Source organism: Larus michahellis, chromosome 2 (assembly GCF_964199755.1).
Source record: "Larus michahellis chromosome 2, bLarMic1.1, whole genome shotgun sequence".
Taxonomy (NCBI): domain Eukaryota; kingdom Metazoa; phylum Chordata; class Aves; order Charadriiformes; family Laridae; genus Larus; species Larus michahellis.
The window spans coordinates 20,235,504-20,258,916 of record NC_133897.1 but is presented as its reverse complement, the minus strand read 5'-3'; the positions used below and the strand labels follow the sequence as shown (position 1 = coordinate 20,258,916).

General features: G+C 40.9%; 1 protein-coding gene across 5 annotated transcripts in view; it reads left to right on the top strand.

The window, feature by feature from the left end:
• Positions 1 to 23,413, top strand: part of KIAA1217 (KIAA1217 ortholog) — a 371,695-nt gene that overhangs the window by 119,559 nt on the left and 228,723 nt on the right. For 3 of the 5 annotated variants that reach the window (XM_074574469.1, XM_074574452.1, XM_074574471.1), the window contains exon 1: positions 8,019 to 9,151. The exons of the other annotated variants lie outside the window; for them this stretch is intronic. In XM_074574469.1, the coding sequence (XP_074430570.1) occupies positions 8,932 to 9,151 (220 nt within the window). In that variant the 5' untranslated portion in view covers positions 8,019 to 8,931. Of the gene's footprint in view, positions 1 to 8,018; positions 9,152 to 23,413 lie in introns of those variants that run through there. 5 annotated transcript variants of the gene reach the window in all.

The window sequence follows — 23,413 nt, the reverse complement described above, 5'->3', positions numbered from 1 at the left end:
TGGGGGACATTATGAAGAGTTGCTCTCAGAATTTATAACATTAATTTTTAATAGCTTCTGAATTATTCTGTTTATTTTATGGTTCATATAATAACATGGTAGATTTGGTGGTTGTATTTCAGCGCAAGGAATTCAGGTCAGACTTGCTGAAGCCTCCCTGGTAACAGACTGGTGCCTGTTAGCGCAGGAGGGCTCACTGGAGGGGAGTTACTGTTCTCCTTCCCGTTCTTCTATTTGCCTATTCTCTTTCCGTCCCTCATGGTTTGTATGTATTTTGAAGTACATGTATCTATCTGTTCTTTATGTAGCAGTCCTTACAGCATCATTTTTGTTTTAACCCTTAAAGATCAATCAAGAACGTATTGAAGTTAAATTTTTATTTTATTTGATTAACACATCAGTGCAATTGAAACAACTGTGAACTAAGACTGTATATTTTAATCTCTTTTAGTCATTACACCCAACCAATATAGCATCAAGAACAGACAGATCACAGAACATTGTTTGGTGTAGTAAATAGTGTCGTAATAGTGCTCTTTGGTAAATAGAGTATGCATTCAAAACATTGTTTTACCAGTTTCGTTAGTGGTTTTTGGTGGAAATGATAGTGATGCAGTGTCCTCTTTATTTTAACTTGTGTTAACCTGCTTTCACAAATGGCTATTGAGCTTTTTTTCAAATGAGATTTTATGTTTATATATTGCACTTGGCATCGCCTCCAGTTCAGTTTTCCAGGCAGAAAATAGTTTGGGCTTGTTAATAACGTACTTCATAGACCCCTCTGTTTTAATGGTAGAGTTATCGGTTCTTTTCAAGGTTTTTCTTGGCTGGAAAGACTACTATTTCTGCCCTCTTTGCTTCGTTGCCATCTACTATTGTCTGTTGTTTGATCACTGTATTGGATTTTCCCTTTATGTTCCTGATGAGCAATACCTAATGATAGAGGCTGGAGGAGCCATCGGGGTAACCTGGACACCACCCCAAATATATGCCAGAAATAAAGAAAACAGCAATTGCTGCATTCCTAAAGCATGCTCTGTGCTGCAGCCTTTTCAGACTTAAGTGCTAGTAATTGGGACCATTTGTTGTCATTTATGTAAATAAGGTAATGAATCATCAAATATGCAAAGCAGGATATTAAGTCTTCTGCATAAAATCTCCAGATTTCAGAACATTTAGTCTCTACAAGTATGGGTAGATTGAAACCAAGAAATATCTTTCCAGGTGTCTGCTTACTTTTCCTATTTTTTGGCCCATATGGGTGATGTAGAACTTCAGGGTAAGAGAGGAATATTGAAACAATTAAATCATTTTATCTATGCATTGCCCATATGGGCAGGATTCTGTCAGTTAAGGTTTGCGTTTGTGTCCCGGCATATCCCGTCTGTTCCTGCTTCCTACCTGTTTCCTTTTTTCTTCATTCCAAGATTTCATTCAAACCATTGCATGGGCTGATTTTCTGGAAGGCATATTTTATCTTCTGTAAAACTTTAAGCTCGCCGTGTTGTATTTTTGATGTGTTAGAGCTCTTTAAAAGGTTATTCTTTTATTAAGAGGTGGTCATTTGAAAATGATGGTACAAAAAGCTAGAGAAGGCTGCAGATATGCTAAAACAGATTAGCAACTAACATTTGAAACTAACATTTTCTTCAGAGTAAAATGTCAGTGTAGTGTTTCGTGTTGCTTCTCTCCCTCTCCTTTTTATAGTGGCCTTAAAGACTAAGTCAGCCCTAGCTTCACTTACATAATTTCAGAAGAGATTTTGAAACTTCAATGCTTTTCTCTTTTATTGAAAAACTACTAATGCTATAAATTTGACAAAAGATATTTTTGTGCACATCTTTAAAATGCTTTAAGAATCTAATGTGAAATAACTGCAGATGTGGAAGTCAGTATTCATATGTTATTTAATAATAAAGTAATAACGGTAATGATCTGCTTTGATTTTTAGCTAAGGGGTATTCCTTTATAAACGTATTGAACGTAAGTTCTTATCTGATTTTATTAAAACATCAGAACAAGTGAAACAACTGCGAACCAAGATTGTGTAAATTTCAGCTCTTTTAGCCATTGCAGCCAACCAGTATAGCACCAAGATCAGCCAAATCACAGAACACTGTTTGGTAGAGTTTAGTAGTTATTTACATACAGAATAAATCATTTGATTTAGTATTCTTCTGTGAGTGGCTGATGTATAGAAAAAGGTAACATTCTGCAAAAAGAAAAGTATTTGTTATGAGTTGCATGGGCAGCTGCTCACAGCTGATTGCTCCTTCTGGAACTGCCTAGTGATTAACATCATCTCATCAGGATAATGTACCCAAGCCTGCCAACGCAGTTGGCACTAATTGGAAATCTTAGGAACAATCTTGGCAAATAGTTCAAAGTTACTGGCTGCATTTGCACGCGAATGTCCCACTGCTTTGTTCGTCTGCACCGTCCTTCCAGGGGTGGATGCAGTTAGGTGTGTGCCAGCATGCTTAGGCTCGTGTAACCCTTCAGGTGGGGATGGGAACCAAGTGCGGTCATCAAGAGGCACCCCGAGGACAGAACAACACCAGATGAGGGCTGGTAGTGATGTAATTATACTGGTTTAGAAAAACGGTAAGCGTGATAGAGTTCAATATGTGTAAACGCTTTATTAGTAGGCCACAGACCTTTCTACTCAGGCAAATACAGAACTTTGAAGATCTTGAACCAAAGCCACAGGTAAGATGCAGCAGTGACAGAATAATAAAGAAAATTCATTCTGCCTGATGATGGTGATGTTGAAATGCTGATGGTATTTCTGGTTTTGGGGCAGAATAAGGTGTTCAGATTCCACAGCTGTAAAGTCTTCTATCTTTAAGAAAGGTTTTGCTATGGTTCAATTTTCTAAAACTTGAAGAAAAGGAATTAAACTAGACCTGAAGGGGGTTTTTCTGATTTTGATATTTTTTTTTTTTTTTTAAGTCTTGGAGCTGAGATTAAATTTTTATGGCTGAGTAGTAAATCTCTGGAACAGGTTTTCCTGATAGAAATGACAACTCTGCTTTAATTATAGCATCTTCTAGGCAGCTATTATATTACAGCAGGACCCTTAACAGACTTTTCTTTTTAAGACCATATTAAAGAGTAACAGGACTTGCCATAATTACAGCTTGCTTTCTGTTGGGGGATTCACCTGTCATTGAATGACTGACTGGGTTCCTTTTGCATGGCTTATTTTTCCGGGAAGAATGTTTTTAGATTTGTGTGAAATGTTTTAAAATGGGTCTCAATGTATTGAATATGAAGCACCTTCTGTATTATGCAACTGTTTCAGAAATCATATATGGAAAAATAAAGCACTGGCACATAGTTCTAAGAAAGCTTTAACATCTGCAAAATTAACTTGTCACTAATTTTGCATGCTTCAGTTACTAGAAAATGTACCGCTGTGAAGCGCTAAACTTTTTTTTTATCACATTACATACCTATCTGTGACTTGCATCTGAAATTGTTTTCATCACGGATCTTGTTCTTTTGGTGCCTATACATTTATTTCTCATTTCATGCTGAAAATGTTATGCCATCTGGTTACTTGCTCAATTTTGTAAAGAGAAGACTTCATTAATTTACGGTTTTAACTTCTGCACCTGCAACTTCCATTTACTCGTGTAGCAGTTGCTGCCTCTCGATAGTTTAGAAACAGTCTGGTGGATTTGAAATATTTGTATATGCATGCTTCTCTCTTCTTTAGCTAGTTGCAGGCTAAAGAATTTGGTGAGGCTGAGTAAATACCGCATCCTAAACCATGTGGCATCAGCTACCAATTTTTCCTGGTTCGCATGCGAGGGATCCTCTCCCCTCCCCAGCTCTTTATGTGCGAATGTAAACTAGAACCTCATGGATGCCCAAAAAAGGAATTTTCAAGCTTTGCAAATGCTTTGTTTGGATTAATAACATCTCTAGACGTGTTTCTTTTATCCCAGGGGGCACAAACGTTACTTAAGTTAATAGCAGTATAATAACCTATTTAATATGCTACGGTAAAAATGCCTTCTGTTAGCTAACTCTGAACAAATTCTTGTTGTCATATTTCAGCAGTAATTTATTTTCTAGGGAGGAAAGAGGAGACTCGTATTTTGAAACTAATAAATAGAACATTGTTTTAAACAGCATATGGAAAGTGTATGGTATTCTAAAAATATTACGTGTTTACGTATATGTGATTATTCAACAGCATAGACTGCACTGTTGGTCCCTTAATATCAATTTCTTCTACGTGAGGCAGTGACAGAGTTTATTCATTCACCCAAAGCACTAGAAAACTTCCTGCAGTGCTTCACAAAAACCTGACAAACTGAACTAGTTTTTACTTAATGGTATGTTACATCAATATGATGTCTCTACCTAGTTGAAGTCGGTTATCTGAAGTCTAAGGGAAAAGGGGTTGGGTTTGTTTAGGGCTTTTCTTTTCTTTGTTTTGTTGGTTTTGGTTTTGGTTTTTTTTTTAGTTTTTGTTGTTGTTGGGTTTTGTGGGTTTTTTTTAAGTCGTTCAAAAGAGTACCTTGGGCCTTCAGAAAGCCTGAGAGCTGATGAAAGCCTTGCTGCCTGGGGAGCTTCATGAGGAACCTGTGGAGGATGGGGTGGGACGTGCCCCGTGGTCGGGGGAGCCCAGAGCTTCAGGGGAGCTGGGGTGGGGAGAGGACCCGTGCAGTAGCGATGTGGGTGATGAGGAGCTGGCAGCAACCCTGGGCCAGATGCTCTCCTGCTGTTTCATCCCATGAGTGAAGTAATTTACTGTGTCTAGATCCAACCCAAACCACAATCAGCTAAGCAACCTGGGATTGTATTTCGGGGTGTTTTGGGGTTTTTTTGGGGTTTTTTTTTGTTTTGTTTTTCTTTGGTTTTTTTTGAGAGGCTCAGTGCTCATGGCTGGAATCACCAGCTTCACATCTCAGAGCCTCTAAAACAAACGAACAAATAAGATGTTTTTTGAGAATGCTGTGCCACAGGCAGCAAGAGACTAAAAGGGAGTAATGACTGGGAAGGAGATGAATCCTCACAGAAGTGGCACTCGGGCATGGGATAGTTTAATTGCTGGGACTTCGAAGAAAGAAGGTTGGGCATCTATTGTTGGACAGATTTAAAGATATTGAGGCATCCATATTATAAATAGGCTTTGAATATATTTTGATAATCCGAATAGCAGAACAGTTGAGATGGGAAGGCACCTCTGGAGATCGCTACAGCAGGTTGCTCAGGGCCATGCCCAGCTGTATGTTGATTATCTCCAAAGATGGAGACTTCATGACCTCTATGGTCAACCTGTGCCAGTGTATGACCACCCTCACTGAAAAAAAAAAAAGGCTTTCTTTTATGTTTAGATGGAATTTCTTGTATTTCAGTCTGTGCCCATTGCCTCTTGTCCTGTTGCTGGGCACCACTGAGAAGAGCCTGGCTCCATCTCCTTTACTCCCCCATCGGATATTTATACACACACATAAGACCCCCCTGAACCTTCTCTCCTCCAGGCTGAACAGCCTCTCCTCACATGACATAATGCCGTTAGGCACCTGATTGCTCTTCAGGCACCAAGATATTACTGAAAATCACAGAATCACAGAACAGTAGGGGCTGGAGGGGACCTTCGGACCACATAGTTGGACCATCTAGTCCAACCTCCCTGCCAGAGCAGGATCACCTAGAGCAGGCTGGACAGGAACACGACCAGGTGGGTTTTGAATAGAGAGGAGAGAAGGAGACTCCACAACCTCTCTGGGCAGCCTGTTCCAGAGCTCTGCCACCCTCAAAGTAAAGAAGTTTTTCCTTATGTTCAGATGGAATTTCCTGTGGTCCAGTCTGTGCCTGTTGCCCCTTTTCCCGTCACCGGGCACCACTGAAAAGAGTCTGGCCCCATCCTCTTGACACCCGCCCTTTAGATATTTATAAGCATTGATAAGATCCCCTCGCAGTCTTCTCTTCTTCAGGCTAAACAGACCCAGGTCTCTCAGCCTTTCCTCATAAGAGAGGTGCTCTAGTCCCTTGATCACCTTTGTAGCCCTCCGCTAGTCTCTCTCCAGTAGTTCCCTACCCTTATTGAACCGGGGAGCCCAGAACTGGACACAGTACTCCAGATGTGGCCTCACCAGGGCAGAGTAGAGGGGGAGGATGACCTCCCCCGACCTGCTGGCCATGCTCTTTTTAATGCTCCCCAGGAGACCATTGGCCTTCTTGGCCACAAGGGCACATTGCTGGCTCATGGTCAACTTGCTGTCCACCAGGACTCCCAGGTCTCCCTCTGCAGAGCTGCTTTCCAGCCGGTCAGCCCCCAACTGGTACCGGTGTATGGGGTTATTCCTTCTTAGGTGCAGGACCCTACACTTGCCCTTGTTGAACTTCATTATGTTCCTCTCCACCCAACTCTCCAGCCTGTCCAGGTCCCACTGTATGGTGGCACAGCCTTCTGGTGTGTCAGCGACTCCGCACAGTTTTGTGTCATCAAATGGTTGTATTTGACTGACCAGAGTACTCCGGGCGTTTCACGTGTTTGAGGAATATGTTTTACTCACTCTGTTTCTGCATGGCTCTGTCTCTGCTGTGAGACACAGAGCTGCTTCTGTGTCAAAAATGAATGTCAGTCAGGATGTTGCTGCTGTCTCAATGCAGAAGCGTCACCCTGGTATCCAAATGGACCATACTTAGGGCCGCACTTTTCCTGTCAGAAACAGATGGATAACATCTCCCTTTTCCCATCTCTTGTTGCTATGTTGCTACAGAGAGACCCTTAGGAAAAACTTGAATTCATGATGTCCTTGCTTTGTGTAGAAATTAAATTTAATTAAGTTTACGTGTAATGTGACCGTCTGGTTAGACTCCTGCTTGACAGATGAGGATGCTTTTTCCAAGAGCACCCTGTGCTAAGGGTGCTCAGTTTGGGTGAATGTGCAATGTGCAGTAATCTCAGTAGGATTTCTCTGTAGCAGTACTGACTCGAAAACCAAAACACCATTGTGAAGTTGTCATTCAGAGATGGATTTTGTATCACAATTGCCCTGTGTTTGGGAGAATTGAAATATGTCTGTGTCGTATCAGAGGCATTATTATCACTGCTTAAAAACTCTTCTTAAGAACAGAGTATTTGTGTTTGGTAAGGAAATCATAGTGGAAGATCTTCAAAACAAGCGTTTGCAAAACAGTCCAAGATATTTAGAGGGCATGACAGTACTTCTTAGGCTCAGTACGATTGAGCTCTCACATACACAGGCTTTCACTTTTTCTCTGCCTTCTTCACTTCTTCCTCACTCCAGTTACGTGATTAACTCTCCATTCATCTTCTTGTTTCGCTCCTGTTTCTGTTCTCCATCTTCTTCTGCATGACCTGCTGTGCCTGAGCACTGCTAATCAGCCCAGCTACTCTCCTGTCCGTCAAGTCCCTCCTTGAGAGTTGAAGTCGTCCCACACACTTAGAGCTCCTACTGTGTTGATAAAATAATATGCAGAATGTTATCAATATCATGGCAAGGCGTGCTGTATTGCACTTAATCTCTCCCATTCTTGATGGGGCAACAAAGCAATAGACAATATGCTTTATAGATGAAGCATAAACAATTACCTCCTTAATGTGGGATTCTTGAAAAGAATATGGAAATAGCATGCAAAAATATTTTACTGCCATCTCAGAAAATGAGGAATGTCCGTAATAATTTAGTCATGTTTTCCTGTCTTTTTGTTTGTTAAGTGTTTCTCCTAAATAACTATTTAGCTAAATAACTTTAGGTCTGGTAGTATTGATTTGCTTATGTTTGTTCTAGCTTTGAAATAAAATGGTCCCTCATACTCTGTTATTGATACTGGTTGCCTGGGATATTGAGGAAAACATTTTAAATTTCAGTGTGAAGATTTTACTGTAACTGTAGCTGTGATGTTTTCTCTGGTTTACACTGTATTTTTTTTCCTTTGGAAGCTGTTTGCAGAATTATGGTGAATGGAATTTTCTTTCCATGTGACCAAATATTGTGAGCCTTGGCAGCATTCACGAGCACAGGGCTGGCAGAGAAAGTTAGTCAGGTTTTGCCTAGGCTTTTTCAAAGAAAAGCACCCAGGAACTGAGGTTGGAAGCAGTGTAGCCTGGGGTCAGGAATTTTTTCTTTGGAGAGTCAGTAGAGAACATGGTTATCTGTAGTGTGCAAGAGGCCAGGGTTTTTTTAGGTGTAAGAGTGAAAGAGGGAAGTGTAATGGGCAATATTCTGTGCAGTGTTATTTCCTAAGCAATGCTGGGTAACAATAAGGGATCTGGGCCATTTTTCAAAAAGAGATGATATATTCACTGTCAAGCCTTCGTTTATTTTGGTGAGTTAGAAAATACAAAGGTAGGAGAATATGCATCATTTAATCCGATTTAAGCTCCCACCGTGCTCAACTCAAAGGCAAACAGATTCTTAACATCATACATTTACCGTATAGCGCTGAAGCGGTGCGGTTTTGGCGCACAATGAAGAAATCTGCTGGAACAAGAAAGCATTTGTCTGAGCGAGAGGGTTGGGAGAGGAACGCGGGAAGGTCCCCCGCACAGAGGTAACCCCGCGCCTGGGTGGTTTTTCACGTTGTACCTGCGTAGGTGGGGCATTCCCCTTTGCTCCTCCGTGGACGCCAGGAGCTGGAGACGGTCCCTGGAAGAGCATCCGCTCCCCACGGGGCGTTTGGGACCCAGCACCAGAGCACAGTCGTCTGTTTTAGCCCAGCACACATTTACATTCCACAGGTCCGGGAAACTGTCTGCGTGACCACCCAACAACGCCTGGTGTTTAAAACCGATCGGGCTGGCAGCACGGCACTTCACATCCAGCTGCGCTGCACACACGAACTCCCCAGCCTCTCTGCTGGAAAGTGAGCCGGGAAGGATTTTTTTTTTTATTATTTTTTTAGAAATTGCTTTTGGAGCAGGTACATTCCTGCACAGGCAGAATGTCCAAACCCTCTCGCTTGGCTCGACCTTTGTCCGCTAATACGGCTCCTAAATCGCCTTTGTCGAGGAAAGAAGATTTTAACAGCCGATCACGAAAAATTAGGCTAGGTGAAAAGATTTTGAGAGCTGGCAGCGAAGGAAACCTGGTTAAACAGCATCAGCAAGAGCAGGTGGAAATCACAGAAGTGCTTGTGCCACGGAGGGCTCCTTTCCTGAAAGGTAACCAGTTATTTCATCCTGCAAAAGGAATAATCAAATGCATTTTCAATTACTGCCTTTTTAATAACCCCCAAACATCAATTACTGTAGAATAGGGGGTGTGTATGTGTGTGTGTATATGTCTCTGTGTGTGTGTATTGTTTCTAAATGACAGATTCTGGTACATAAAGCATTTATTTTCAAAATAAAAAGACTCAAAACATTTTTGTTGTTCATTTGTGGCTGGGTGCTGTGTACAAGCTAAAAATGTTGGTCTGTCAAAGTGGTTAATCACAATCTTTTACAGTCTAAATGTGACCGTGTATGGTGAAGCTTTATTTGAAATGATGACTTGAAATTATTAGCAAGCATGAGAAGAAGAAGAAAGATTAAATAACGTGAGAAAATAGACATCAGCGGCAGGCACAGAATCTCATTCAACCTTGCAAGTAAAACTCCTGTTTGTGGGTCCTAACAAGGGAGCTGTGAGTTGATTCCTTGCATAAAAGCTAAACAGATCAAGTGTATTTGGAAAGGCTTATATGCTTTCAGATTGCAAACAAATGTGGAGGATAATATAAGATTATGATCTACTTTCACTGATCTGTTAAGCAATGGACTGCAGGAACATTACCACTGCCTCTTTTTAACTTAGTTTTTGTGACAGTAGTCCTAAAAACTGCATTTAAAAGTAGCCATTTAATCTGCACGTTGAAAAATGAGGGTAAGTTGCCATTCTATTAGGAAATAAAAATAGTAGTATTCTAATTGGACTTTTAATACGTTTTATATTTAAAGATGAATGAGAAGCAGAATCCTTTCAACCCAGAATAGAAACTGCTGCCCCTCCATCCTAAATCCATAGGAAAAAGATGTGTGAATCACAGACCTTTGTAACTTGAAACTGTGTATTTTCATTGCACACACATAGCATCCAAGGTTACAGGTTTTATTCCTGGATGAATAAGGTTTAAAAGATTTTTTTTTTTCCCTGCAGTATGACTTTTATTATTTCACAAAGAAGGGAGAAGTGATGACACCTAATCTTACTCGGGGAGATGGATGATCTGTTTGTTTCTACAAAGGAAACTGGGTCTGAAGCACTTTATTAAAGGCAGAAGAGAGCAAATAGAAAACCTGGAGGTGGGAGGGCTTAAACTTCTGGTCTCACTCACAGACCCTCTTACTTACTTAGCGATGTAATGTGGAAACTCATTTTTGGTCTTGCAATGTATGCAAGAAATTAAAACCTTTATTCCAAAAGAAGCAGATGTACAACACTTTCTCCCCGGTAAACAAATATTTCTTGGTGCCATAGTAAATTATGTTTCCCAGTCAAGTTTTATAAAATTTGAAAACTTTCCTAGAAAACCCTGTAATAGTAGGGTCTTCACCACGTTAAAGGTTTTTAAACAGTAGTTTGTCCCCTTCGTCTTCTCTCGTTTATTTAGCGCCTTGAGGAAAGGAAGTTATTTGAGATTTCAAATGATTCTATCATTTACAGAATAGCAAGTGTGTCCTTTTAAGGGATGTGATTTTTATGGAGCTCTTGGGGCCTGCTTTTAGTCATTTTATTTAAATGTTTTGGGGCTATATAGTGCTTTGCAACTAAAAGCAAGGGTTGCACTCACTGCTCAGTGTTTCAGGTGAGATTTCTCTAAAAGAAAAACCTAGTGGCTCTCGGTAGTGCTGCAACCTGGCATGTGCTTTGAGTATAGCGTTACGCTCACTGTTTTCTGGAGCATGAGTTAATCCCTGTTAGGTACTGGCTGTCTGCATTGGGATGGTTTGTGTACATTACGCAAGACGTTACTGTGCGTTGTTTTTGCAAGAGATGCTGAAGAACAAATATTGATTCTTCTGAAGGAGCGTATTACAAGGGAGACGGGAATGCAGACCATGTGGCTTTTCTCTGAAACTGGGACTGGCTGCGTGGGCCCCAATGGAGTCCAAGTGTTGGACAAAAGGATTTGGAAGACGCTTTGTGTGAAGCAGGTGTAGAGCTGGATGGTGGAGGGGTGGCAGCTACAGCAGAAGCCAAAAGAAACAGCAAAGGGTAAGGAGCCATAAAGCAGTGCCCTGGGACGAGGCTGAGTAACACAAGAGCACGAGCAGCAGCCAAAGGGTGTTCGAGTGGTCTTGTCAATCTAAAAAGGGAACGTGGGAGAGGTGCCAGAGGGCAGGTACAGGATGAATGTGATGGCTGAAATAGGGAGGCATGGTGAGGGGAGGCTGAGAGCTCCCTGGGAAGTGGATGGGGCTTGGAGGAGATAAAAATGGCAAAGGACTATTGGATTTTAGAACAGGTGGGTCGGAGGGGCTGGGATGGGGAAATGGGAGCGGGAGGCTCTGTCAGGTGGGGAGCGTGGTCCTGAACAACCTGACGTGGAAGAGGGGGGATCTCTTGGACCAACCTGCATCTGTTGTCATGTCATGTCAGTGAAACCCCATGGCCCCATGTGTGCGTTACCCCTTCAAATCCTGCTCCATGTGCAGGAGAACAACCTGTGACCACATGACTGGTTCCTACTGGTGAGCTTTGCATGTCTTCATGAGCAACATGATGGTATCTTTTCTGGATTCTTTGAAATTCTTTTAAATTAAAACTAAAGAGATAACATGCATGAGTGGTGTCAACAGACAGCAATCCAGCAAAGCTCAGTGCTTAACTGATAGGAAATCCAAAATTGCAGTTACAGTTGTAATGGGGCTGTAAAGGATGATGACAGCTCATTCTAATTACCACTATATGTTGTTGGGGTTTTTTTGACATAGGATCCCTGCCTTGTGTTGTGCATGGGATGAGTTGTCCCTAAACCGATAAGTTGGATTGTATAAGCAGGGAGGCAGCTTGTGGCGGGGAGAAATTAAGTCCTTACAGGTAAAGGCTGGAGCGGATCTCTCTGCCTCTGCCACAGAGCTCTGTGTGGTATCGGGGACGCTGCCTCAGCTTTCACGGGGGAATGCTGGCTGTGCGGATTTGCTTTTCATTTTAGTTTTTGGATGTTCAAGTCCAAGACAACGGGTCTGATTTGCAGTGCTGAACACACATAACCGTAACTGAAGTCAGTGTCAGCTGTGATTTTTATTGCATGAAGTACTGACTAGTACAAAGGACTCAGGAAGGTCGTCTTGTACTGACCTGTTGCTCTTCACCTGAATTTAATGAACACCTTTGATCAAAATTTCTCTGGATACCAGCTTCTCATCTTGCTAAAAAAGGGAGGAAGGGGTAGAATTAAATCCTTACTTTATAGGGGCTGTTGTGAGAATGGCATTTCACAAATATTTACCTACTTTAATACAGTAATGAGGAACACTGAGGCCCAGGCTACAAAATTTGTTGCTTGGTCTTTAGACCAAAGTCTGACAAGCATGCAGTACAGGAACCCCAAGTTCACGTTCAGAATAGAAGCATTCAACTCCATGCGTGTGAAATGAGCCCTGTTCATTTTCTGTAGGGAATGAGATGATCTCCCGTGCCAAGGATGGGGCGGCGGGGGGGAAGGAAAGACTGTACCGCAGCGCACGTGCACATGGGGTGGGAAACAGGGTGGCAGAAACAGTCTGAGTTTTGGCGTTTCCCATCTGGCAAGTGACTGCCTTTGGAAACTCAACATCGTTTTAGGATTTGCTGGTTTGAAGAAAAAATGGAGATAGAAAAACTTATTTTTAATTTTCTCTTTCAAGGCTGAATCAATTAAAATATGATTTTTTTCACCTCTGGGATACGTTACTAATAGGAGAACTTTATGAATTTGTCACCCACACTTTCCTTCAAGAAAAGCAGAGAATATACTAATGACTATCTTTTCAATTTCCTTTCTCTGTCCCATTTTATTGAGTTCTGATATTTGCTTTATTATTTGGCTTCACAACGTTTCACCTTGCTTTATTTTTCACTCTGGTTTTTTTTTTTTTCCACTAGATTTTCCTCCCTGGTTTCTCCTCTGCACTTTACTTTACAGACTATGGTAATTGGAATGCAAGGCCAATACTTTTAGACTAAAACTCTTGGTATCTCATATTCATTTGGATCCGCAACTAGAAAAAACTGGTTTGCCCCATCCCTAGTTATTAGATAGGGGCCAAAGGACTTTAGGGATATAGTGGGATTCATATCTATGGGCTCTTCATGCAAAACAAGCAATAACGGCACCATAAAAAGTGGAATTAATTATGTTTTCCCCATTTTATTTTTATGGCAAACTCCAACATAACAATGACTATATAATCCCTATGTGTATTACTAATTATATCCAAGCTTGTTATGGTTTTTAAATAAAGAGATATTGAATCATGGGCAAAGTTTGGCAATGATTCTGTTTGACATTCAAGTAATATCTATGGAATTTTGAAGGCCAAGGACTTTATCTGTCAGGAACTTCCATTTCACAGCATTTCCTGACAGAGATGTACTTACAAATACAGAACACATGTAAGATTAGGAGTTAGCCTTCCAAGGAAGTTCATTATTAAAAGAATAGCAAACCAAAGAATGTCTGTATTTAGCCTACAGTATTTGTGTTTCCTCTGCAACTGTTTAATATTCATCAAGACAGAGAATGCAGATCTTATAAGTACTTGTATGTACAAATGTTCATTATCTCACAGATTTAATGCTAGCTGTCTTTTTTACTGCCAGTACTTTTTTTTTTTGCTTTTAAAATGCAGAATTTTTACTGCCATCTTAAAATGAAAATAAAATCAGAAATCTTATTGTGTTGTACAGTAGTCTGAAAAACTGTAATGAAAGTAGGGTTGGTATCAGATACGTGCATCCTAATGCGGTTAAGTGTTCAAAATTTCAAGCTTGAGACACATAGCTTTGCAAATTGATAAGGAATGTATTATTTCATTTTAGTATATTGGTATTAGAAATGAACAAATATCATGGACTATTAGATATCAAAATACAAAGGAAATCTAGATAAAAAAACTTCTCATGCTGGAAAAGAACATTATTAAAATAACTCTTGGAATTTATAGTTGCATTGCAGAAATGGGGACCAGGTATGAGACAGTAGACATTCCTTCATCATCCGTGTACATTTATTTCTAAAGCTGCTGATGTATGACTTCACCTGGAGGATGAATAGGGCAACTGAACATGCTTACTTCCAATTAAGATTATGCAGTATGTAAACTGGAGTTATGGTTATTGAAAACTGAATGTCTGGATATTTATTTAGGTAAGAAATGATAGGCCAACCTCTGTTCTTATTTGCTATGAGATCATGACTCAGACTTAAGCATAAAGTATACGTTAGCTTTTTTTTAAGCATGATTTCCTGCAAAAATTGGTCATGTCAAAACGCCCTGGCAGGCTTTCCTTCATCGGTAACCTTCTGACCCGTTATCTAAATTTGTGCAATTATGATGGAGAGGTAAGTGTCTCGAAACCACTGCATTTCTATGATATACTGTATACACTGAATGCTGTATAGGATACATATTCTGTACCTGTCAAATAGTACGTGTCTATATTTTTCTATAATTTTGTGGAAAATTGCTGGCTGGGTGGGGAAGGAAGACCTGATTAATATCACGTTCAGGGAAAAGCTGCGGTGTGTGCTCAACCCTTCATACACGTCAGAGAGTTCATGTGTGGGTGAGACCTCGTGAAAGCCATACCCCAGGGACAAGCTGGGGTTGTACCTCACAGCTCAGGCAATTCATCAGAGAGGCAAATTCAGACTGTGGAGGAGATTGTGTGAATTCTGATGGAAACTTTTTTGGACCTGAATGCGTGCTGCAACCTGAGTATAATTCAGTTTATGAAGTCAGTAGTCAATCACAGCAAAAAAAAAAGGTGCATTGGAAATCAGGTTACAGTAGTTATGCTGCTTAGAGAACTATTTTTCAATTGCAAAAGTATATCCACTTTGAAATCTCTTCCTTTGGGACCTGGCAGGATTGGAAGGAGAGCACTATACATCCCCTTGGGAAGCTCAGGATCTTCCGTTTCTTATACTATAAGGGCTAATAATATAGGGTAGGAAAAAACTCCACCAATTCCTCCCACAACTCAAGAAAAACTTAAAGCATCTAGATGGGGGAATTTTGGACATGCTACAGTTTTGGGGGAAATGAGGTATAATTTTTTTGAAGATTGTTTTTTCTTTAAGTTGTGTCTCTCTCAAATCAGTCGCGTTTTGAAGTTTAGAATAATTTAAGGAAATGAAGAGGTGGAACAGATTGTAGATATTTAAATGATCCTTGTTCCATACTTACCAATATCACTTTCCCATATGTAGAATGTGAGTACATATTTCATACAGAGTATATAACTTTTTAATGTATGTACAATATTTATAGTGATTTAAGAGCGTGGTGCAATTCTTAAGTGCCGTGACTGAATTGGAACCATAGTATTTCTGTATTAGAGGTTTCAATAGATGCAGTCAGAAAGCACCATATAAATCTGGACTAATTTAAATCTGGACTAATTTTGTAAAATATGGGTGAGAAGGCTCAGAAATATTAGTCCAGTCCCACTGTCAAACCTCCTTTTCTGGTTGTTTCTGCAAAACAGTTTTTTTCTGCCCAAAACTGACCCTATAAATGTAACATGTATAATTTTTGAATGTCTCCTGTTATGAAAACAAGAGTTAAGAGTTTTGAATTGAAATAATAACTTTCGGATTTATGCTTTTATTTAATGTTGTGGACATTCTAGTAGATTAAAATATTACTTGTGAGTTCAGTTTTAGTAAGTTTATTTGTATGATAGCAAGACAGGGTTCTACAGTTGAGAGGTTCTTGTCTGAAACTGGAAAGAACACCATGCAAATGTGATAAGAAGAATTAGCAATGCCCATGTATTTAAAATCCCTTGTACTTGATATGTTTATGTACCTTTTCTTTTTTGGTGGATGGACTGCGGTATTCTTCTAGACTAGAAAGTCAGCTCCTATCTTTTGTTGTTATTCTTGCCTGCTAATTAAGTGATGAGATTGATAGAACTTTCTTTAATCCAAATTCCCAGCATTATTTGAAGCCCTATTACATGGGTTTTAAAATCAATGTGAAAACTCAAATTATCTTCTAGAAGAGACTTTGGTTTAGGGTGCTTGTGTTATGGTGGGAATACCTGAGCAGCACCACAGCTGTTAGAAACTGGTATCAGGCAGAGTCAGAAATTTTCACATCAGTTTCTCTGGGAGATGTCAGTTCCCTTTCAGTCAAAGCATTCAACCTGAAACAATTTAGGTTTTCTTTGTATGATCTTTCCCAGAGTTTGGATTCTGTGGAATCTGAGGGGACTCAGAAGTGTTTTAGTAAAAACAGGCCTCAGTATCCATACACAAACGGTGATCTGATGGGAACGTCAGTGTCACCAGGCTCCTGAGGAGTTCCACTGCTACCCTCCAGACTCCCTCAGGTTGGCCCACGTCTCCTCTGAAGTGGGATTTTCAAAGCTGGACACGGTGCTCTGTCTCTGAGTGCAGTGGAAGGATTATGTTACATTTCTTGCAGACAAACATTTGGAAATCCTAGTGCAAGTACAGCTTTTTACTCAATGGCATGGTAAGGTTTTAAGCTTCTGATTAACTCCGAGAGCCATTTTTGCAGTTAATCATCTTTAAAATCTTCTAGGCATTTGAAAGGTTTCCCCCTGCTCTGGAAAGATGATCATCCTAGCTGATCTTAATTCCTAAATCCTTTCTTGTGTTTTAATGTCAGGAACAACATTGGACCTTTTCAAATCTTCTGGTATTTCACCCATCCTGAGTGAATTCAGACAAATATTAACAACACAGACATTTTCATGATTTAGTTCTTGGAGTAGCCTGGGATGAGATTCATGAGACCCAGCGCACTGTCTGGCTTCATCCCTTCTCTATTTAGATTTTGTTGCTGGTATTAATTATGAAAGACACATGGTCACAGCTGACTCTCTTGGTGAAGTCTGATATGAGGAAGGCATTCAAAATTCTGCTTTCCCCCTGCCATTTGTTAGAACCTGTCTTTTCCCACTGAGTAACGGATCCATCTTCTCTTTGCTCTTCCTCTGACTATTAAGGCATTTATGCAATAAGTAGTCACTGAGGCCTGCTGCTCATTTTAAGCAAAGACTTGGGGCTGAGTGATGATTTCACCCTTTTTACTTTCTCTGAAAAAAATGAGGCAGCTACTAATGCTGCTTAGGGGGAGGAAAAAAAAAGGGAAGAAGAAAAGGCAAAGCTGCAAATACATAAAACATCAAAACATCTGAAATGCACAGCTAGCTGGCTGGACATATGCAGAGTATTAATATTTAGATATTTAAGAACAGACGAAGTTGTACTATTACTGGGGAATGTGTGTTTTATGAGAGCCATCTCCTGCTGACATAGGCTGTGGCTGTACCCTGCTTTAGGTACTATTTATCTTGAGCCCGATACTTTGAGTTTGTGAACAGGCTGATGTCTTTGCTGCAGCTCGGACGCACGAGAAGCTTCCTGGGCAGTGAAAACTTTGGATTCAGTGAAAACTCAGATTCATCTGCAGCATCTAGATGTGAGATAGACAGACTTCATTCAATTGTTTGAAATCAAACTTTGTAAGCAGCTCTTCTTGGAAGACACAGGAAAGGAGGTTTAGCCAGAGAAGGCGAGACCCCAGCCGGGCTGTGTGAGGAGCAGGCACTGCCTGGCTGACGTGCAGGTTTCAGAGTTGTCCTGCCTGGCTGCATCTTGGCCATAACCTTGCAGAGCCCGAGCTGGCCGTTAGGACCTGGAATGTGCATCGCTTCCTTTTGAGGCTGCAGAGTTATCTTTTGGCGATGACGTTCTGCCTGGCTGGAGATGCTCCCTCTCTCCTGCTCCGTGTGGTTGCCAGTGCACGGCAATTAGGACCTGTTTCTCTTTCAAATCTCAGTTTCGTTAGGGCAGAGGGTAAATGCCAAGCATAGCACTAATGTGGGTGATCAAATAGCACCTAAAGGGGTTAAAATTAATCCAGCAGTTTGAGACCAAAGTCCAGCCTCCCCTAAAAATGTTTCCAGTGCAACAAGCCCTGTGCTGCCGTATCAGTTATTATTTTGTAACACAGATTTACCAATGAAGCCCTGAGTGAATGATAAATGACCTTATCCACATGCTGGACCTTCCAGGCAGTGTTAAAATCAGGCGTTCGGTTCAGACACTAGTCATGTAAACTCACATGTTACGCCTGGCCGTTTTCCAGCCTCCATATCTCACTGTGGTTTGCTTTTTCCACTGACCGTGTGCACTTAATTTGTAATTAACTGAGCACCTTCTTTGCGTTTCCCATTGTTATAGAGTACACAGTTATGTGATTCAGTTTAGCTCTGTGCTGATTTACCACTTATATTACCATTTGATCGCAATTCAGATAATTATGCTTCCCATTGTTGAATAGCTGAGATATCACCTGGAATGACAGCCTTGACCGCCGTGGTACTCGCTGACATCGTCTTTCACAGGGCTCTGTAGCTCACAGCCCCACATTCTGCAATGGTTTGCATTGTCCACGGTGGACAAGAGGCTCATTGTGGGGGAAAGCTGCAACTTTTGGGCAAATCAGACCGCTGACAAGAAAAGATATCTCTACACAACCTCGGGAGTCCTCCAGGATTGAGGAAGTTGTTTAAATTGTACTGCCTTGAATGCTGGTTAAAATAGGTCCATCTGGCACCAAAACATCTTTATACACCTGTGTAACGCTTATGTGCGAGTACACGGTGTGTAGCGCTGCGCAAGTCATCCACCTGCAGCTGGGGCAGGCACGTGCGGCTCCCAGGGAAGTTTCTGGGGGACACGGTGGCAACAGGAATTGCCATGTAAATATCAGGTTGGAGTTAGCTGGTCAGGAGACGGTTTCAAGTAGAAAAACAGTATAACCGGAACTTACTTGCTGATGACTAAGCGTGCAAAATACATAACTGACAAAGCAAGTGGATGTTCCGTGCACTGCTTAAGAAAGTGCAGAAAGGAAGCCCTTCTCCCAGGCACTTGAAATGTGTAAACAGAATTGATTTTGTATATCCACTGACTGCAGATTATCCCATGCTCAGAGACTTACTAGTTTATGTGCAAGCTGCATGACATAAGCCACAGCCCAACTTGGTTCCTGAGTTAAGCACAAGACCCACAAAGTCAAAGGATCAGAGGCTGCGGTGAGTTTTCACTCGCCCTTTTTGTTCTGCTGCAGAAAGCTTCTGCCATGTTCACCTCCCACATAACACAACGCAAGTAACAGGTAAATGGAGGACACTGAAATAGCTCTGGAACAGAATCCTTAGATATATTCTTTATAATCTTGAGCCTTCTGTCTAAAAGATAAATATAGAAGGGTTACTATTTTCTTCTTGGAAGTTTGCAGAATGGTTGCATTCCTAATCAAGAAATCAAATCAACAGGTTTTCATCATATACAGTTAAAGTTAAAACAGTGACTTGGTAATTTCACCTTGAAAAATAAAATAGTGTTTTCCCATTGCCTGAGGAAATGTATTTAAACAAACCTTGTTCTCTTTGTTTTATAGTGTGTTGTTCGTTTGGTGGTTTGTTTGTTGTTGTTTTTTTTTAAATGTCATCAATTTGATGTGTATAACTGTATGTAAATAGAAGTGCAAACAATACGTGTGCCGGGTAAGCTAGTTCTGTATTTTTAGTGGAGTTCAGAGGCTTATCAATCATACAGGTGTTTCTCCATGAACAGTATCTCTGTTCAAATGCTGTTCAAATGCCACTGGCCTAAAATAATCAAAAGCATAGCAAAGAGAAGTTTAACTTAAATGTTTTTGGTTTGTTTTCCACAATCTTACAAACCAGTCTTGGCTAGAAAATTGTGACACAGTTCTGGAGAGTGACTGTAAATAATCCACTGCCACGTTTGTCTTCATAACTGGTGAAATTAGGGAATAGTCATACTTAGCATGAGGGCAGCTGCCGCTAGTTAGCTCTATGGTTTATAGCAGACGAAACAATTCCTTCCTGCTTGACTGGCAAGTTATTTTAACGCAGTGTAAATGAAATATTTCAGCAGTGTTCCTAGCTGCATGAAATCCCCTTGGGTGCCTTACAGACGTGACCTCCCCAAACATAATGCTCATCCTGTTACTTGTTCTGGGGCTACGAGGGGTTGCTCTCTTGTCCAGTAGGCCATGGAGCCACTCCTCAAAATCATCAAGAGCTTCATTTAGCAATATCCTCCTCTTTTGCGGATTGGGGGCCAACAGCCTTGATCTCTACTTTTACTCGTGTACTAAATCTATACTGTGCATCCAGAGATTCAAAATGGTAGCCTGTAGTCATCTTCTTTATTTAGTACTTCCTGTTCAGCCTCGCATGAAAACCATAATTTTTCAAGAAGTCAAAACGTACTGCTTTTTTCTTTTGTTAGCTAATCACTGAACATGCAGAAAATCATCTTTTTTTCAAAAAAGGTAAGTTTCCAACTGAAAGCTTTAGGGAGGAAAGTGTGGGAAGCTCCAGGCTGCTTCCCCGGCGTGTGGAGTAGAACATCACTCCATCACAGCTGGCCCACGAAGATCCACAGAGGTGAACTACAGTAGCAATTTAGTAATGATTTCTGTATTTTCCTCTCAGTAGCAACAAAGGAGTTAAATTTCAAATGGTAAGTTGCAACTAAAAGCATCAGTTTCTTTAGTTTCTTCCCTTTTCTGTCTGTAAGCACAAGTCTTATCGCAGATGACAGGGTAGAGATTTTTCCAAGCCCTCTGTGAAAGTATTGTTAGGACGTAGCAGGTGCAGCCTTAATTTTCACTGTTGATCACCAGTTGGTCTTTTCACTCTAAGACCAGTTGGTCTTTTATCTTCCTCAAAAAGTTGTGTAATGCTTATCATTACATTGACTTAAGCCATATCCGTCACAGTTGGAGCTGTTCTGTGCCGCTCTGTGGCATGTAACAGCTCATATCTTTAGATCCTATATAATCTATATATTTATTACATGTAATAATTCCTGATAAAATGTCATCTCTCAAGCAGAAGCCTTGTCATGCTACATATTTGAAAGTCAAACCCAACACTTACTGATCATTTTACAATGGTGCTGACAGGATGTGTGGCCGATGAGCTTAAGCATTCAGTATTTTCTCAGACAGTGTTCTGGAGAGATATGAGAGGAAGTTTGCCCAAGTGTCCTTATCTCTTCAGGAGGCACATCTTATCTCATAGCAGTAAGGAAATGCAACCAGCTGATGGGACTAGATATTCTTGCATCATTAAAGAAGGTAATATATGAGAAGAAAGATCCCTTAGATTGTGACAGGACTATTTAAAGAGAGTTTCTTAACCCTCTAAAGAGAGTTTGAGTAAATTTGTTTCTGGTTTTCATCTATGTGCTTACTTAAAGGGCATTAAAAGCAGGTACAGACCCACTTACAGTCTGAATCATCTTCCACGCATATGTTTGCTGTAGTTGCCGTGAAGATACGGGACAAAGGTAGAAGGAGGTGACCTGCAGGCAGTGTCAATGTCAAGCTGCAATCTGCTCATTGCCAGGTCAGTGGTTCCCTGGTTAAAAGATGTGTTTCATAAATGTGTGCTTTGGTATGTGAAAATATAGACACAACCTGTGCAGACGGAACAGTGAGGACTCCCTCACCTTAGCCGTGCACCAGGGTGTCTTTTGGGGGAACAGGACTCCAGCAGTGGCAAGGGTTGGGTGGTAAGTGAAAGGCGCCGTAAAGGAAGGGGATGAGGTGTGTTAGGAAGCTCTTTAGAAGCTGAATTCTGACTGAGTCAGAATTGGTGGCAAAATCTGTGTTATCTTTTCACCATTCTGATATAGGGTTAAAAATACTTGAAGCCTTTTTAAAGGATTCGGAAATTTTTAAATGAAAGCTGATATACATGCAGACAACTTTACTGATACTTTCAGTGGAAAAACTGAATAAACGTCTGATAACACTCGCGTTGAAGATGGTAAAATACCTTATAAGATCTCTCTTAAATTACCACAAAATTACTCCTACAGAAATTGATACAAATACCTTTTTTGTCTTCAGTGATTTTCTAAAGAACGCATTCCATAACATTAAAACTGGTTCTAACTACCTCGGCTCTAATTTTCTGAATTATGAGAAAAATTAAATGTTCACTTTTTCCAAGGATTAAAAGAAGTATCTCTAAGCCCTGGGCTTTTCTCTTTTACTTTCTCAGCTCACTGCAACTGGAGTTAAAATAGACTTGAAGTAAACAAAGCAAGCACCCTCACCATTTATTGTATTAGGTGATCTTAGCGCAGTCAAGCCTTGTAAAATCAGCAGTGTGTTTCAGCCCCTTGGGAGCCTGGTAGCTAGGGAAAGGTAAGCAAGATATTTATACATTTTTTCAGAAGGGGAGTGCTATGAAACTGTCAGAGCTCTTCTTGGTTTCAAAAGGAGCAAAAAAAAAAATCAACCAACCAAAGAAAATACTGGTTTCGGATGATTCAGTGTGAATTGCATCCTACCTGCATTGATAGTAAACATTCTCATAAACGCTGTTAATTATCAGATGATTTTACAAAACCAAAGCGATGTGTATTCAGCAGTCCTGTTAAGTGGTCATAGTCAATATTCACAGGTAAGTGGATTTCAGTTTTTGATGTGTCTTGATGTGTGAGACAGCTAACTGTAAGGAAGGGAAGAAGACTGACTTGCACTAGCTGATTTAAATGGTTACTCAGCTATTTTCAGCAATTTCTGCAATTTCTGCAGCTGTTCACTAATCAGGACAATTTTGGACTGGGTATACAGGCAAGTCCAAGTCTGTAGGCTTTGTTTTATAGCAAACAAGAATTATGGTTTCTCTTAGCCTGAAAAAAAATTCTTCTACAGCAAGAGTGATGCAATTCCTTATTCCTTTTGTCTGATCTTGCTTTCAACTTCATCTGTCCATAAGAGTTGGGGTACCCTTCATTTGTCATTAGCAGACACCCTGAGGGCCCAGTCGCTGTGTACAATTAGGACCGTTTCAGCCCTCCTGCGGGGTTAGGAGCTGGGGAGTGGGTTTCCTCGCCCAGGTACCTTCTGACGGCTGCACCACCCCTTTCACCAGCCAAGGGGTGCGAGGGCTCGTTTCTGCGTTGTGCCCCACGGGCAGCAGTGAGTCATGTTTGCAGCCCCAGTCCAGCTTGCCACAGTCTCATCTGGGCAGCTGATGAGCTGCGAGGCTGAGCTACGGCGAGGACACTAATACTTTACTGGATGTGGCTGTCTAGCAGGTGTGTACGTAATGATAGTAAATAACATTGACCAGCAACGTATCAGCATGATCAAAGTGCCATAATAATATAACACACTCTGGCTTAGGGTGTATTTACTGTC